Here is a 19,550-nt window from a genome sequence, read left to right on the forward strand (position 1 = left end):
CAGACAAATGGCACCAAAGCTAATCAACCAATCACGGGCAACTTCACCTATGGCCACTCTCTCTGTATACAGGCTACGTCGGGGAATATTCTCGCTTCAGCCCCTATGGATTCATGAAATTCCGATAGGTGGCAGCGCTATACGTAGTCTTCAAAATGGTGATTAGAACGGAGCAGAGAGCTGTCATTGACATCGTTTTGGCAGCAAACCAGAGATTCGCAGATTTTCATTGGCCTTTGCATATCTACGGAGACTTGACATTGAACAAAAGCGTGTTGAGTCTTTGGGCGAGACGTCTGTCATCATCACATCAATGTCGCGCAAACTTGTCCGATCTCCCGCTCTCCATCGGGCCGCACAAAACTGAGACTCCTGCAGTGTTGGAACGTGCGGACTCCCTCGTTGTGAGTGATCGTTGGGTGACAATCAGACACATTGCAACCCAGCTGGACGTCTCTGTTAGCAGTGCTGGCAAACTCGTCCACTGGATGGGGCACTCAGAGGTGTATGTTCCCTCGCCGCCTAACATAAAGGGCAAGGGCAGTTAAGATCCATCTGTGCAGAATTGCTTGTGCTTTACGAAGCTGGTCGTGACATTTTTTGTCGACTATCGTACAGGCGATGGAACATGAGTTCATCACTTACAGCGGAAGATTTTTGAAAACATATTCAGCGATCTTAAATGAGGTTAAAATTAAAATTTAAAACAGTCTTGATCGCAATCTTGTTAAAATGTGTTTTTTATTGGAGTGAGTGACCGGTTACTTGAGCGTCGAAGGTCGACGGAACTCATCTAGCAGTGTCCATCCTCCGCTCTGGAGTCTGAAGATGACTCTTTCATAGAGTCGAAACCGGTCACTCACTCCAATAAAAAAATATTTTAACAAGATTGCTATCAAGACTGTTTTAAATTTAAGTTTTAGAACGGAAGCAAAACGGCAATCCATAGTGTGGCGGCACACAAGCTCTCCTCTGAAGGAAAAGGTCGAAGCCACACACTCAGCTGGTAAAATCGTGGCGACGGTCTCCTGTGAAGGGGCTATTCTGTTTGATGTCCTCCCCTCATTTGTCCACCGATAAACTCTAAAGTGTATTGTGCTACCTTCAAGGAATTTAAGACTCGATTTCAGCGCCTTCGTCGCCACGAAAATTCAAACGACCTTCTCCTTTTTCATGACAACCCAAGGCCTCACACACGTCTGCGCGCCCAAGAGAAGCTCACAAAACTTCATTGGCCTGTTGTTCCTCCTCCAGTCTGCAGCCCGGACTTCGCGTCTTTCTACTTCCTTCAGTTTGGCCCAATGAATAACGCACGTTGGTGTTAGCAGTACGAGTACGATGGGGAGGTTATTGAGTAGCAAAACGTCGGCTCTGACGTCAGGCGCTGACGTCAAGCACTAGAATGGTACCATGCAAGATTAAAGGACCTCCCATTAAGGCGGTGTACAGCCGTCGCATTGATTGGAGTGTTTGTTGAAAAATAGGGTTATGTAGCCAAAAGAAATAGGGTTATGTAACAAGAACTCTGGCGAGTAATATGATGTACTGGAGTCTTGAATAAATCCAACATGCTTTCAGAACAGAAAGTGTTGCATTACTTTTTTAATGACCCTTGTACAAATGCTTGTTTGTGTGTCCGTTCCCGCCGACTGCTTGGGGTTTCGAGTTAATTCATGAAACTTTCGTTGTCTCGGTCGGTCCTGAGAAGGCTGTGTTGGGAAATGTAGCTGAGGAGATGCCATAAAAATTCCCGTCAGTCGAGCAACAGCTAGCCGTCAGGCCGAAAGAACATCCACAAACATGGGCAGCCATGTGCCGGCTGAAATTGTAAGTGGAGACGGGCCAAACTATGTTCAATGGTTCAAATGACTCTGAGCACTATGGTACTTAACTTATAAGGTCATCAGTCCCCTAGAACTTAGAACTACCTAAACCTATCTAGACCGAGGCAGGATTCGAACCTGCGACCGTAGCGGTAGCGCGGTTCCAGACTGTGGCGCCTAAAACCGCTCAGCCACTCTGGCCGGCCCACTACGTTATTTTGAAACGATAATATAATGTAACATCAGAAAAATCGATTACAGAATTGGTGCTGTGAGTTTGTTGAGTCATCAATATTCCCATTGGTTTGATGTGACCTACCATGAATTCCTCTGGTGTGCCTATCTCCTCGTAGCAAGTGCGCCCTATGTTCTCAGTTATCTGTTGAAGGTACAGCCCGCACTGGTACTGTGTTTAATAAAAGAAAACATGGTGCATAGTAGGTTGTATGTAGACGAACTTTATTTAAATCGTGCTACTCGTCATTTTCAAGCTCTTGTAAAACCTACGTGGAAGAGTATTATACTGTCTGCATACCTCTCCACACATCGCCATGTTAAGTAGCACACTGTACAACACACTTTAACATACCACCTTACTGTGCAAAATTCCCACTTACTTCTGTAATATTCCGTTTTACATGTCATAACTGTGCGAATTATTTCTCACTACACGTTAAAAGTAGGCATTATATTACGTCATTAGCATTGTGAATGGCTGTACATTAACGTGACAACTGTAAACATCGGATTGGGGAACTGTTCTAAGTGCTACAACTTGACAATTAACTGCAGGTAATAAGGTGTTGCCAAAGATAGACACACACGACACTCAATTGTGGGTAAGCCTTATTGGACAAATGAGTGTCTTTTATACTCACAGTTCTTTGCGTTTTTGTTACCAACTATCCTCCTTACCCATTTTAACGGAATACAAATCAAACAAACAGACACATGTTTATGTGTGTCGGTTTTCCGCTAAGAGAGGATTCTCGTGGTTCTTCAGTAATAATATAATCTTTTAAAAATATTATGAAAATTGTTGTTCTATTTTTATGGATTACTCTTCTATATATATATATATATATATATATATATATATATATATAGGGTGGTCCATTGATCGTGACCGGGCCAAATATCTCACGAAACACGAAATAAGCGTCAAACGAAAAAACTACAAAGACGGAACTTGTCTAGCTTCAATGGGGAAACCTGATGGCGCTATGGTTGGCCCGCTAGATAGCGCAGCCATAGGTCAAACGGACATCAACTGCGTTTTTAAAATAGGAGCCCCCATTTTTTATTACACGTTCGTGTAGTACGTAAATAAAAATGAATGTTTTAGTTGAACCACCTTTTTCGCTTTGTGATAGATGGCACTGTAATAGTCACAAACATATGGCTCACAATTTTAGACGAACAGTTGATAACAGGTAGGTTTTTTAAATTAAAATACAGAACGTAAGTACGTTTGAACATTTTATTTCGGTTGTTCCAATGTGATACATGTAACTTTGTGAACTTATTATTTCTGAGAACGCATGCTGTTAGAGCGTGATTACCTGTAAACACCACATTAATGCAATAAATGCTCAAAATGATGTCCGTCAACCTCAATGCATTTTGCAATACGTGTAACCACATTCCTCTCAACAGCGAATAGTCCGCCTTCCGTAATGTTCGCACCTGCATTGACAATGCGCTGACGCATGTTGTCAGGCATTGTCGGAGCATCACGTTAGCGAATATCCTTCAACTTTCCCCACAGAAAGAAATCCGAGGACGTCAGATCCGGTGAACGTGCGGGCCATGCTATGGTGCTTCGACGACCAATCCACCTGTCATGAAATATGCTGTTCAATACCGCTTCAACTGCACGCGAGCTATGTGCCGGACATCCATCATGTTGGAAGTACATCGCCATTCTGTCATGCAGTGAAAAATCTTGTAGTAACATCGGTAGAAGATCATGTAGGAAATCAGTATACATTGCACAATTTAGATTGCCATCGATAAAATGGGGGCCAATTATCCTTCCTCCCATAATGCAGCACCATACATTAACCCGCCAAGGTCGCTGATGTTCCATTTGTCGTAGCCATCGTGGATTTTCCGTTGCCCAGTAGTGCATATTATGCCGGCTTACGTTACCACTGTTGGTGAATGACGCTTCATCGCTAAATAGAACGCTCGCACAAAATTTGACATCGTCCCGTAATTTCTCTTGCACCCAGTGGCAGAAATGTACACGACGTTCAAAGTCGTCGCCATGCAATTCCTGGTGCGTAGAAATATGGTACGGGTGCAATCGATGTTGATGTAGCTTTCTCATCACCGACGTTTTTGAGATTCCCGATTCTCGCGCAATTTGTCTGCTACTGATATGCGGATAAGCCGCGACAGCAGCTAAAACACCTACTTGAGCATCATCATTTCTTGCAGGTCGTGTTTGACGTTTCACATGTGGCTGAACGCTCCCTGTTTCCTCATATAATGTCACTATCCGGCGAACGGTCCGGACACTTGGATGATGTCGTCCAGAATACCGAGCAGCATACATAGCACACGCCCGTTGAGCATTTTGATCACAAGTACGATACATCAACACGATATCGACCTTTTCCTCAATTGGTTAAAGGTCCATTTTAACACGGGTAACGTATCACGAAGCAAATACCGTCCACACTGGCGGAATGTTACGTGATACCACGTACTTATACGTTTGTGACTATTACAGCGCCATGTATCACAAAGCGAAAAAAGTACTGCAACTAAAACATTCACATTTCTTTACGTACTACACGAATATGTAATAAAAAATGGCGGTTCCTATTTAAAAAAAACGGATTTGATATCCGTTTGACCTATGGCAGCGCCATCTACCAGGTCAACCGTAGCGCCATGTGGTTTCCCTCTTCAAGCTAGACAAGTTTCGTTCTTTGCAGTTTTTTTCGTTTGACGCTTATTTTGTGAGATATTTGTTGGTTTCTTTATGTCTATGCGTATCCATCAGACACTGATGACCTACAACAAAGGCATTCGTTAAGTCTTATTCACCAGCTATTAATGGACTGTTCATTTTCCAATATTATGTGATATTTGTAGTTCATTGTGTTTCATATATCATTGTTAACTAACACAATAAAGTATTTTATGTCTGCTTTTATGGCCTTAATTAGTCTTCGGTCGCTGATAGTTTGATATGGGACACATTACTTAAGTGCAGCAAGTCAGCAATACAGGGTGATCATTGTTCATCTTCGCTTGCTGAAACACGTCTCTTCTTCTGAACAAGTGCTCGAAACTCTTAAAGTGTCCACTTTAGAGCCCTTGTCTAGTTGATGTTTTTCTTATTTTGATCTTAGGAATCTCTCTGATCTCTGTGCAGTATTCCAGGGCGATTTTTTGTCATTGCACGCGAACCGTCCATTTCTGGAAGCGTGTTAAAGGGAAGCGTGTCTAAAGCTTGTCGATGATTTCTTGGAATATATAGTGTAAACGTTAATAAAACCGACAAACTGCAGGGGTTAATTCCTGACTAGAAAGGGAGGAAAACAGATCCTGTGAACACGTGCCCGAAAATGCACAACTGCCATGATAGACGGCTCCAACGAATGACAGTTCCTGAACGTGCCGTGTGTTCGTTGTGTGTTGAAGGCTGCGTAGTTGAGCAGATTACTGTAAGCAGCAGAATGGTGCGGTATTCATATAGAGAACAAGCCAAGACGCTGTTTGTGTATGGCCAAACAGAGGCAAACGGACACCAACCAGATCACACAACATTTGAACCCCTTTTTGGGCCTTTGTGGGATCGTAGGTCCTTTCAGACAGACGATCGTGCAGGGAGGCGCCGTACTGTGCCTACACCAGATCTCGAGGATCGGGTTCCACAGGGTATTGGAACGATCCCTAAGACAAGCACCAGGCAAGTATCGCGCTAACATGCTCTAAGCCAAAGCACGATTATGTGTATCTCGCATAACAACCGCATCCAGCGCTGGCCACTTTGAACTACTGTTGCGACATGGATGGGGTGGATCTCTGTGCAGTGTTCCAGGGCGATTTTTTGTCAATGCACGCGAACCGTCCATTTCTGGAAGCGTGTTAAAGGGACCTTTTTCATCCATTTACACTCAGGAAACTGTCCTTGCAGTTCTTCCGTTTTATTGAAGTTCACCCTGTGTATGTAATGTGCCTCTGACATTTGCTATCGATAATCCTACAGTATTTAGATGTATGTGTATCTTTGACAAGAGCATATCACTACTGTTAGTTGTCAAACGGTGGTACTTACAGCGAAGTTCCCAATATGATGTTTAAAGTTGTCACGTTAAGGTGGATCTATTAACAATGTAATGATGGAATATAAAATGGTTCAAATGGCTCTGAGCACTTTGGGACTTAACATCTATGGTCATCAGTCCCCTAGAACTTAGAACTACTTAAACCTAACTAACCTAAGGACATCACACAACACCCAGTCATCACGACGCAGAGAAAGGTGGAATTTAAAGTCTACTTTTTACTTGCAGTGAAAAATAATTTGACAGTTACGACATGTAATACCAAATATTACACATGTAAATAGGAATTTTGCACGGTAAGGTGGTATGGTAGTGTGACTTGCGGAATGTGTTACTTATATAGGTCGTTGTGTGGAGATGTTTGCAGACAATGTGATACTTTTCTACATTGGTTTTAAGGTGCTTGAATATTATAAATCGTCGAAATTAGGTGATCACACGATTTGAGCGAAGATCGTGTATTACAGGAGAAGTTTTCACTTACTAACCAGTGAAAGGCGATGAACTCCCACAGCAACAAAATTTTGTGGTGCCAAAGTGGTCGTACCATTCTCCATTTAGATCCCCACATAGGCGACAACTACATATATTATCTAGGTGGATAGTGTGAAAGGATCTTGGCAGAAACTAGTCAGATGAATCATAATTGAAGCCTATTTTGCCGAAAAAGAAAAATCAGGAACGATGGTTACAATCCCTCCTCCTATCCGTATATGAATGTACTATTATCATGTTGCATTCCCAGCTCACTTTGAAGACATGTGAATTCGGTGTTCCCTTAAAGAGGGGTCCTGTTTCACATCCAGCTTGTTTGCCATATTACGGTATTTTGTTAGCTCCCACCTACGCAGGGGGAAACGATCATCATAATAAAATAAGAGAAATCAGAGCTCTAAGGGAAAGATTTAGGTGTTCCTTTTTCCCACGCGCCATTCGAGAGTGGAATGGTAGAGAAGTAGTATGAAAATGGTTCGATGAACCCTCTGCCAGGCACTTAAGTGTGAATTGCAGAGTAACCATGTAGATGTAGATGTAGATGAACAACACTTCTAAAGCTGCCCAAGCCGACTGTTGGTAATGTGACTGTTGAAGTGAACAGTCACAATCAAACTAAAACTAGACTTACCTCATGCACTGGCCCATAGGGGCCGTCACACATTGTGGAGCGTTGTGGTAATAAACTGCATGAAAGAAGTGACTTGTGAATTCTAAAATGCGATCAGGTTCCAGATGCGTAGAGAGCTAAAGAGAATGTGGCACAAAGTTCGAGCAGCTCCTCAAAAGCCACACGTTTCTGTACTCAGTGCTAAGCGACGCTTAAGGTGGTGTACAGAGCGGCGGCACTGGACAGTGGATGACAGGAAACGAGTAACGTGGAGTGATGAATCACGCTATAACCTTTGGCAATCCAATGGAACTCTTTGGATTTGACGAATTCCTGAAGTCCTGTCATCAAATGTAGCTGGGTTAGTAATGGGACAGCAACTTGTATTAACCAATTTGGCATAGAAAACAGCCTAGGTCGTAGGATTTAGTAATTTTATTTAATTGATGACTGGTTTCGGGTCACCTGAACTCACTTTCAAATCATCAAAACTGACAAAATGGTATATTCTGTAACAGCATGCAAACCATGTTACGGTTGTTCATACACTTCATAAAAGTGAAGTATTTCATAAAAATCTTAATTTTGATGTACGTGTATGTACAATCGTAACATGGTTTGCATGCTATTTACCGCTATGTCTGTCTGGATGATTTGAGAATGGCTTCAAGTAACCCGAAACAATGGCTGTTTTCCACATCAAAAATAGTTTGTGGATAATAGCAGCCCTGTAAAAGGCTTGACAGCCCGAGCTGAACAGAATGGAATATCTTTGGGATGACTTAGGACGTGAACTTCGCTCTGGACCTCAGGCTTCCGCTTCACTACCTTCTCTAGTTTCGGCTCTTGACAAAGACTGAGTTGCCATTCCTCCACAGACATTCAGACACCTGTCGCCAGCAGAGTTCAAGTCGCCATAAAGGCGAAGAGTGGACCTTTTGATTTTAAGCTCCAGTGTCCGGATATTAGGTTGTGGGACTAGCATTTCAGGACGGAAGGATACTGCAGAAAATTTGTTCAGCTGCAGCCGAGATGGTTGCTTCCAGAATAAATATTTCACTTTTCATCGTAGTGTGTGCTGATTTGAAACTTTCTGGGAAATTAAAACTGTGTGCCAGATTAGTATGCAGGAATGCAGAAGTTATATGAAGTCTGGAAGATAGAGGAGAGACTAGCAAAAGTTAAGCTGTGAGGACGGGTCGCAAGTCGTGCCCGGCTAATCCAGTTCCCAGTTGATAGAGCATTTTCCCGTGGAAGACAAAGCTTCCGAGTCTCAATGGGGCACATACGTTTTATCTGTCGTCAAGTTCAAATCATTGCACACTCCCCTGCAGATAGATTCATTATGGAAACACTAGAGTGTCACAGTACTTTAAGCAGGGATGTTCTTCCTGCATCAATGTTCGCGAGAACGACGCGTTGAACAACTATTGTGTATGTAATACACTCCTGGAAATTGAAATAAGAACACCGTGAATTCATTGTCCCAGGAAGGGGAAACTTTATTGACACATTCCTGGGGTCAGATACATCACATGATCACACTGACAGAACCACAGGCACATAGACACAGGCAACAGAGCATGCACAATGTCGGCACTAGTACAGTGTATATCCACCTTTCGCAGCAATGCAGGCTGCTATTCTCCCATGGAGACGATCGTAGAGATGCTGGATGTAGTCCTGTGGAACGGCTTGCCATGCCATTTCCACCTGGCGCCTCAGTTGGACCAGCGTTCGTGCTGGACGTGCAGACCGCGTGAGACGACGCTTCATCCAGTCCCAAACATGCTCAATGGGGGACAGATCCGGAGATCTTGCTGGCCAGGGTAGTTGACTTACACCTTCTAGAGCACGTTGGGTGGCACGGGATACATGCGGACGTGCATTGCCCTGTTGGAACAGCAAGTTCCCTTGCCGGTCTAGGAATGGTAGAACGATGGGTTCGATGACGGTTTGGATGTACCGTGCACTATTCAGTGTCCCCTCGACGATCACCAGTGGTGTACGGCCAGTGTAGGAGATCGCTCCCCACACCATGATGCCGGGTGTTGGCCCTGTGTGCCTCGGTCGTATGCAGTCCTGATTGTGGCGCTCACCTGCACGGCGCCAAACACGCATACGACCATCATTGGCACCAAGGCAGAAGCGACTCTCATCGCTGAAGACGACACGTCTCCATTCGTCCCTCCATTCACGCCTGTCGCGACACCACTGGAGGCGGGCTGCACGATGTTGGGGCGTGAGCGGAAGACGGCCTAACGGTGTGCGGGACCGTAGCCCAGCTTCATGGAGACGGTTGCGAATGGTCCTCGCCGATACCCCAGGAGCAACAGTGTCCCTAATTTGCTGGGAAGTGGCGGTGCGGTCCCCTACGGCACTGCGTAGGATCCTACGGTCTTCGCGTGCATCCGTGCGTCGCTGCGGTCCGGTCCCAGGTCGACGGGCACGTGCACCTTCCGCCGACCACTGGCGACAACATCGATGTACTGTGGAGACCTCACGCCCCACGTGTTGAGCAATTCGGCGGTACGTCCACCCGGCCTCCCGCATGCCCACTATACGCCCTCGCTCAAAGTCCGTCAACTGCACATACGGTTCACGTCCACGCTGTCGCGGCATGCTACCTGTGTTAAAGACTGCGATGGAGCTCCGTATGCCACGGCAAACTGGCTGACACTGACGGCGGCGGTGCACAAATGCTGCGCAGCTAGCGCCATTCGACGGCCAACACCGCGGTTCCTGGTGTGTCCGCTGTGCCGTGCGTGTGATCATTGCTTGTACAGCCCTCTCGCAGTGTCCGGAGCAAGTGTGGTGGGTCTGACACACCGGTGTCAATGTGTTCTTTTTTCCATTTCCAGGAGTGTATTTTTGTCCAAGTTTTTCAGACAAAGAAAATCATTAGCAACACCTATTACGTATTTCATTGCCATCATTAGTAGACTAACAGTAATGTAGATTTCTTTGCAATTTTTCGTAATAACACACGACTCAGTCGTTTAATGACCAGTGTTCCCTGTATAAAAATAATTGATCTTCTCCATCATTCTTGTATAATACTTACGCCAGCAAACTTACGCATGGATGTTGTGAAGCTTTTACTAGTACAATGTAGCTGCTTTAGAAGCACCGATAAATTTCATACATTACTATAATATTAATCACGTGTCAATATTGAGGTATCAAGAGTAATTCCAAATAACCATAAGAAAAAGAACACACATTATAAACGCTAACAAATAATAAAAATCATTGTTTTATTAACTCCTTCTAAACTACATTACTCTTGTGACTGGTGCAGTCGGTAACTTAAGAAAACTGAAATTAATTAATGGTGGATTAAATAATCTCGTGCCATTAGCCAAATAACAGCATCATCTCGTCGAGATTTTTGTACAATTATTTTATTTTTCGTTTCATCCCACCACAATGTGGCGTTCAGAACGCTCGTAGAAACGATTCTTAGTGATAATGATGCGGAAGTCACGGCTCCTCCCTCTTGGCGTGGTATGGTGTGGTGTGTGTCAGAAGAGGAGGACGAGTGAGCAAGTGGTGTGTTGTGGTGCAGTTCCAGGCGGCGCTGCTGCAGCGCTGGAACCTGCCGCACTTCATGTGCGCCTTCTGCCCCTTCGTGCAGGTCCTCAGCGTCAACGTCAGCATCTTCACGCTCACTGCCATCGCCGTGGATCGTCACCGGGCTATCCTCAACCCACTCAGGTGAGTTATCGAATTGTGCATTTAGTTTCTGTAGTCCATCACATAGACATGGAAGCAAAATTATGGCTGGTGAATAATTCTTAGAATGTGGATACCAATAACTGTCTTCTACGTCTGTTGGCATCTTTATTCTACATACCTTGCTTTCTTTGTCATAATACGTTTACCCCAATAAGATACACTGGTTTCTGGCACAGCCCTCTAATCGGTGGTCTTTCACACATGCTGGTTGATTCAGTAGCCCCTACCTATGGGTTTTATGCAGCCCGCAACACCTTCAGAAACCACGCGCATGATTTTCATAGTCTCTCGTTCGCTACCTCCAAACTATTAGCCCTACAGAAATGAACAGGGCATTCGCAACAAATTTTATGTGGTCACATTCTGCTCTGGAATATACTTTCGCTGGAAGCCACGGTTTTCAAGTTATTCAAGAAAACGAGTTTCAAGGTCACTTTTGTAGGCTTTTTTCTCGAATAATACGAAAATTACGGCCTCTAGTGAAAATCTATTCCATCACAAAATTTAACTACGTAACATTTACTACAAAAAGGTCCAGTCCATTTTTTCCAATAGTTTGCACGTAGCGAGGGAGAGAACATGAAAATTTTGCATATGGTATCCGAAGCCGTTGGGATTACGTAAAACGTATAGGTAGGGGCAGCTGAATCACCTTGTGTGTTCATTTAGTCTGAAAAAGGAGCGCTTACTTTTGGAAAGACTTACTTGCTGATTTAAGCCCATCTATACAACGGAGAAAAGAGCACTTGCTTGAGGAACTGTATTGCTCTTTTTTACTGTCTTTCGATGCTGCCAAGCTGTGAAATATCTCACCTGGTGCTACTGAGCGACAAAGGGGGAGAATTGGTGCCCAAACGTGAAACATGTGCAGAGCAGAGGAAGTCTGTCATATTCGTCCAGATTTGGAAAGCTTGGCGTTCAGAATTTTCTTTCCTTAAATGATCATTTCGTAGGTAATTAGAAATTTACGAACTTTTCTGGCCACTGATACAGAAATGCGTAACTTAATTCACAATTGGTGAAAAGCATCAAAGTGTTTCAAAATGGTTCAAATGTCTCTGAGCGCTATGGGACTTAATTTCTGAGGTCATCAGTCCCCTAGAACTCAGAACTACTTAAACCTAACTATCCTACCAGTCCACGTAATCCGCACAGTCCCTTTATAGCACCTCATCTCATAACCTTCGATTCTTGTTTTCTCATTTTCTCACAGTCCGTGATCCACTGCGATACAATGCCGTGTTACAAACGTACATTCTCAGAAATAGCTTCCTCAAATTGAAGCTTATGACGATAGCAGACTTCCTTAAGTTCATATCATTCGTTGTCACCAATTTAGATATTAAGTTGACCGCTAATACAATTTCTATTACTGTGCGATTTACTCTCTCTCCTTATTCTGTACTCATTAAAGTATACAGTCCATTCAACAGAACTTGTAATTCTTCTTCATTTACTGAGGATGAGCATGCGATCAGCGAATCTCATCATTTATATACGTTCACCCTGAATTTTAATGCCGGTATTAAAAGTTTCTTTTATTTCCGTTATTGCTGCGTCTAACGTTAGGGGCGAAAGACTGTGTCCCTATCTTGCGGAATTTTTAATTCGCGAACGTTGTTCTTGGTCTTTCTTTTGTATAATTTCCTCTTAATTCTTCTACGTACTGAGTATTACCTGTCTTTCCCTATAGCCTATTGTTAGTTATCTCAGCATTTCTAACGTTTTGCACCATTACGTTCACTTTTTTCCCCCCAGTGATTTTGGAACTCCTGAACGAATGTAATCCAATCCTGTTGCCTTATTGCATCGCAAGTTCTCTAAATTGTGAATATGGTACAAAATCCGCCATGTTTTCCCTGTCTAATTAAGTCACTATCATGTGATGAGACAAGTGTTTCAAGACTTTCTTCGTGTTTTTATTTGCAGTTCTCTTTTTTGTGATTTTGTGATAATCCTCTACACTCGTTTCATTACTTTCTCGTGCTGGTGCTAACGGCCTTGCTCTTATGCGTCCACGAGACCTGATAATAATCATCGTCCCCATCGCAGACGCCTTCAGTCTGCTGTTTCCAGCCTTTCGCTCTCTCCTCTGCGTTTAACTTTGGAAATACACTAGTACTATTTTCCGATTGTTTCACATTTTCCTGCAGTCATTTCGCCTAGGCCTCCTTCTCTTCCTATTTAATTCATTCTTAAGTTACTTAATTTCTCGTCTGTTCCTATTATCATATTTCCTTCTTTTTCGATCAGCGGAAGTATTTTTTTTTTTTTAAAGATGTAACATGAAGTCACGTAGGAGAATTGTGCCAATTGTGCAACAAATTCACGTTTATTGGTGTGTTTCGAGATTAACTCATCTTCAGAAAATCTAAGGAAGGTGGAATTCTTCATATACACAACACCGTACTGCACATGATGAATTCCACTTTTCTACTTAGATGTTCTAATGATTAGACGATCTCGATACGCCCCTATAAACGTGAATTGCTGAACACCAAGTGAAAAAATTTTCCTAACGATCTACCCAGCAGTGTTATAATTTTTATGAAATTTATCCTGTTACCAAGTTTTCTTCGCTGTTGCCTTCCATGGACCTATGTTTGTCCGTCCAGCATCTATGATTGCCCTTCGTAGCGATGTATATTCCTCTTCAAGTGAAATACTTATTGTGGTATTCATTGTAGCATTGCTTACATCCCGAGAGAACTTCAAACGCATCTCATCACTTCACCGTACTTCAGTACCTTACTACCAGAAGTGTCTACGTTTGCCCTTCCTGACGATTGTCTTAAACGTCAGTATACTCTTCATCAATACCAAATATTGATCCGAGTCTCTATCTGCTTTCGGGTAAGCCTTGCAAACCAATGTCTGATTTAGAAATCTCTGTCTGACCACGATGTAACCCAGCTGGAATTTTCCCGTATCTCCGGCCCTTTTCCAAGTGTCATCGGTGGTACTAAATGAAATCAATTGGGGGACATTTTTAGATTTTCTCCTCCCTCATTCATACTGCCAAGCCTATATCCTCCTGTAAGTCTGCCTTCTGTATCTTCTCCTGCTATCCATGTATACCTGAACTTGGCGATCGTTTGCTTTTGATTCTGATGAGACCAACTGTATCACTAATCTACTCACAGGAAAGAAGTCTCTGCCCTACTTTCCTGTTCATAACACAGCCTGCCTCCATTACACCACTTTCTGCTGCTATTGGTGTTACCTTATATTCATCTCACCATGAATCCTGATGGAATGTAATCCATCTCTGTTGCCTTAATGCATCGCAAGTTTTCTAAATTATGAATATAACAGGACATCCGCCATGTTTTCCCTGTCTAATTAAGTCTTTTAGGACTTCCTTTGTGTTTTTATTCGCAGTTCTCTTTTTTACCTCTTTTTTGGACCTTTAGATGTCCATTTTCTGATTTTAATCTTCCCTATCACGGTCAGACTTCTGCCATTCCTAAAATGTTACCTTTTCTTTTGTTATTCATCTTTTTCGCTTGGATACCTCCCTCTTGCCAGTCCCTCCTCGGAGAAGGGGGACTTTTGCCAATGGAGAGATTTTTCAACTAAAGGGCATATGCCATACAGATGCACATAACGTGTCTTTAGTGGAATGGTTTCCATTGTCTTCTCACCTGATGCCGTTGATGATTATATATTCTTCAGCTTTTAGGGCCAACTGCCAACTGCAAGGGCACGAAGGTGGCCCGAAGATCTGTCCAACCCTCCTCCCTCATTAGCAAGGTAGTTGGCAGAACGAGACTGACTCCTTGTACTGGAAGTCTTCGGCTACCATTTTTGATGAATTTTCTTCAAAATTCAAACTAAATTCGAACCCAGGACTCTGAATGTTTTAATTAATACTCCAATACGCTTAGTCCGCAGCTCGCTTCCAGCGCAAGCAGTCCCGGGTTCGATTCCCGGCGGGGTCAGGGATTTTCCCTGCCTCGAGATGACTGGGTGTTGTTGTGTTGTCTTCATCATCATCATTCATCCCCATTACGGTTGGAGGAAGGCAATGGCAAACCACCTCCGCTAGGACCATGCCTAGTCGGCGCTGCAGGTCTCCCGCATCGTTCCCTGCGCTCGGAGTATGGGACCTCATCATCATCATCATCATCATCATCATCATCAAAGACGCTTCCCCCAAACCACAGGTCAGCCGGAAGTTAAGTACTTTGAAGATATGGCGAGAGTGATTCCCGAATGCGCTACTAGGTATGAATTGTGGCACATGTGTAGATTCGATATCTGAGAAGTGAATTACGGAATGATGTGCAACGAATATTGAAGCACATCACGTGTTAACTGTATTTAACGACTCGTGATAAATGCTGCGACATCCATTGGTTTTTGTGTCAACGGTTCTTCTTCAGTATTGCAATATCAATGTTTAGACAGGCATAAATCGGCACATGTAGGGCTAGTACAAGACTTTTCCGACAGCGGATGCCACGTCGCGTCGTCTCCGTAGTCAGATAGCCATCGATTTGAATTCAGGGCCTAAAAAATTCACTTATAGCAGGACCGTCAGCAGATGAATGCACCGCATAGGCTTCTGCACCAAATCAACTACACCCTATCCTGTGTTTTCTTATGTGTTACGGATGATAGTGTACGTACGAATACTTAGCAGTTAACACAACTCATTGATAAGGTTTCTGCAGCACGATATCGAAGACGCACTTTGAGGCGGTGGTCTGCGATCCCAGCTGTGTGCCTTTGAAACGGACACCCTACTTCGTTTCCTGATCGTGCCTACCAAGGTTTTGATTCGACCACACCACCACAGGGGAGTAGATCCGACTTGATGATGGATTAAGGACAGAAGGGGGTAGCACAAGTCTGTTGAGGAAATAGTCGACGACAGACTAAACAGGCATAATGACAGCAGCATTACCACTATGAGTACACCGGTTCTCGTCAGATCACCGAGATTAAACTTTGTCGGACGTGGTCAGTGCTTGAATGGGTGACATCTGCCTTATCTCGCCATCATCCAAAACAAACATGACACTGCACTGCACACGCACCCATTACAGATTCGCTTACAACTCTACACTTCTCACTAGAGATGTGACATTGCGTGTGAAGGGAACGGAAAGCCTTGACTAACACGCAGGTGAATCTGCTTTTCGGGGTCTCTCATGCAACCATGCCATACGACTTTGCTTTTCGCAGGTATAATTTCAAAAGACCACAAGTGCATAAATAACGTAACTTAATACAACGTAAAAAGCCGCTTAAATCAGTAATGAATTTGTCTGGATGCAAGACAGTAATTACAGGACCATGACACAACTCTTGATCAGCCAATTAAACTGCATAATGGGTAGAGAAAGATTAGAAGAGAAAGAAATAAAATACTTGAGTGAGGGCGAGCGAGAGAGATCGGTCAGAGAGATACGGTCCGATGACGGCACGCGGCCGTAGGACGAGGTAGATTGTCGTAGCAGTGGCATGGAAGCGTCTATGGTGCACGTGCAGTCGTAATTATGAGTGACCATCGCAACTTCTGATAGCCGGATTGTCGGAACTAACGGGAAACAAAACCACGTATCGATTCTCCGACTAACCAGTATTGTTAGATCGCCCTATTGGTGTCTGTAGCACCCGGCACATAAACTGTAGGATCATGCGTTCTGGAGGCTGTACCAGCCACAGTAACGCGTCTAGACTGCAGAAGAAATGGAGTCGAAGTGAGACAGAGCTCTTGCTGCGGGACTCATTTAATACCTCGCGCTTCGGGGAAACCAACCGACTAAGCGGAAGTCTCTATTTTTGGTATCCAACTGTGCTCTCCTGCAGACAGATGTGCTGGTAGTGCCTTTCTCTCACGGTCAGGATTGTTTCGCTGGCGCCCTTCTGGTAGATAAGTGTGCGGGAGGACGGTTACAACTAGGCACAAAGAGCTGTCTTCCAACAGTAAATGCCGTCATAGGGAAAATTGCCAACTTCTCGTTATTAATAATCACGACCTACGTAACTTACGGGCAATAGTTCTGCACTGTGACACGATCACTGTCTGTTTAGTACCTCTCGTCTGTCCTCGCAAATAACATAAAATCACAAATAAATTATAGTTCATATTAAACCCATACCCATACATCCACATAAATTATGAAAACGTATGTATCTATGTATCCTAAACCAATGGACCGATATCAATCACACTTGGGACACATATTATTTTCTTTCTGGAAAGAATTGCTATGGGGGTAACAACCATCCATCTATCAAAGGGCGGGAGTGAGAGTGAAAAAGCAATGCTGCCCACGATGCGAGAATACCCGTACTTCACTTATCCAGTGCTTTAGAATAAGAGTAGACTCGCCAAAAACTTTGCAAATAATTTCAAACCCTTACGAAACTTTCTCTCGCTGAAGACTCCCACAAAATGATGAAATAAAAAAAGTTTATCGCTTACAACATTTTCGCTGTTCCTGCAGTAAAACTACCGCATGAAGAATGACGTTTTAAATGATCTTTACGCACATATAACACTGGATGTACCTTTAAAATTATACCATTACACAGTACATAGTTCAGGGGATATGATGTCATAAATTCGCTAGACGTACATGTGTACAAATACGCGTGAAGTATGTTAAATATGTGCGGAATACACTGATCATCCAGAACATCATGACAACCTACCTAAAACTCGGCACGTCCACTTCTGGCACGGATAACAGCTGCGACGTGTCGTGGCATGGAATCAGTGAGTCCTTGGTAGGTCACTGGAGGGACCTGGAACCACAAATGCACACGAATTTACCTAACTCCCGGAAATTCCGGGTAGATGGGCGATGAGCTCTGAAGTCAAGTTCAAGCACTCCCGGATGTCTTTAATTGTATTCAGGTCTGTCGAGTTGGGGGGCCAACACATAAACTGGAACTCGCCACTGTGTTCCTTGAACCACTCCATCACACTCCTGGCCTTGTGACATGGCGCATTACCTTGTTCAAAAATACCACAGCGAAACAAGATCGTCATGAAGGGCTGTACGTGGTCTGCAACCAGTGAAGGGACTCCTTCGCCCTCATAGTGCCTTGCACGAGCTCCACTGGATCCATGAATGCCCACTTGAATATTCTCCAGAGCGTAACGAAGCCGGCGCCAGCTTCGCCCCGTTCCACAGTACAGGTGCGAAGGAACTGTTCACCCGGAAGACGACAGATTCATGCCAACTCATCGGCATGACGAACAAGGTATCGGGATTCATCAGACCATGCAACGTTCTGCCACTGCGCCAACGCCTACTGCTATAATCACACGCCCCATTTAGTCGTAGTTGCCGATGTAATAGTGTTAACATTGGCACACGTGCATGGGTCACTGGATGCGGAGGCCCATCGTTAGCAGTGCACTCTGCCCAACATTAAAGACTGATATTAGTTTTTTCACAGTTCGCCGCCTATCCTGTTTTACCAGTCTGCCCAGCCCACCTCGTCCAACATCTGTGATGAGGGATGGACATTGTTTCACCTCAGCGACCAACACAATCTGCCATTGGCTAAACTCAGATAGATCGCGCATCTTTCCTATCCTATTCTACACACAAACACCACTCTCACTGCTACTACATGCACCGTGAGTGTGCCTGACTAGCAGTCATTCCTCGTCAGGTGATGTCGCTATCACCTGCTACAGTTTATATCGGTAGTAGGTTGGTGATCATAAAGTTCTGGCTGATCAGTGTGTACATGAAATATGCGTGTACGAGCAATACCATGGGGAAAGAGGTAATCCTGAGCCCCTTGAACGATTTCAATGAAATTTGTTTGATATATTGGTACACATATTAGTTTGGATAGAAATACTGTAAGAGCAAGAACTATCAGCCTGTTATGAGGGTGAGTTGATAACGCAGATAGAGAAGTGAGAACGAGAATAAGGACAGAAGGAAAGAGGAGACAGGCACAGCAAGTGGAGATCGTAGAAATGCACAGAGAGAGGACAGATGAGGATATGGAGACAGAAAGGAGGAAATGAACAGAGACAGGGGAGAGGAAAGGAGAGGGAAAGGGATGGAGGAGGAAGAGATGAAGACGGAATGGGAGGAAGAAATGGGCAGAGAAAGGGAAGAGGAGGAGATCAAAAGAGTGAGAGAAGAGGAGGAGATGGACACAGAAAGGAAAGAAGAGGAGGTGGACGGAGAGAGTGGGAGCAGAGGATGGACAGAGAGAGAGGGTGGAGGAGGTGCACAGAGAGAGATGGTAGTGAAAATTTACAGAGAGGGGAAGGTGTGGAGGTGATAGATAGGGATGGGGACGATAGACAGAGAGGAAGGAGTAGTGGATAAAGAGGAGGAGGATGGATGGATAGAGGGGGGGGCAAGGAGATGGACAGAGAGAGGGGTAAGAAGGTGGTGGACAGAGAGATGGGGAAGTACAAGATGGACAGAGAGAGCGGGAAGAACGAGATGGACAGACAGAGCAGGAAGGAGGAAATGAATGAAGAGAGGAGGGAGGAGGAGATGGAATAATAGGAAACTGGATTAAGTAAATACAAAACACTGGGTTTCGCAGTTAATAATTTATAACGAAATGTGTTTGTGGTCTTAAAGG

General features: G+C 44.1%; 1 protein-coding gene across 2 annotated transcripts in view; it reads left to right on the top strand.

Moving 5' to 3' along the window:
- LOC124711808 (prolactin-releasing peptide receptor-like) overlaps positions 1–19,550 on the top strand; it is an 843,619-nt gene that overhangs the window by 532,545 nt on the left and 291,524 nt on the right. For both annotated transcript variants that reach the window (XM_047242031.1, XM_047242032.1), the window contains one exon: positions 10,801–10,949. In XM_047242031.1, coding sequence (XP_047097987.1) covers positions 10,801–10,949 — 149 coding nt within the window. The remainder of the gene's footprint in view (positions 1–10,800; positions 10,950–19,550) is intronic.

Source organism: Schistocerca piceifrons, chromosome 8 (assembly GCF_021461385.2).
Source record: "Schistocerca piceifrons isolate TAMUIC-IGC-003096 chromosome 8, iqSchPice1.1, whole genome shotgun sequence".
Taxonomy (NCBI): Eukaryota; Metazoa; Arthropoda; class Insecta; order Orthoptera; family Acrididae; genus Schistocerca; species Schistocerca piceifrons.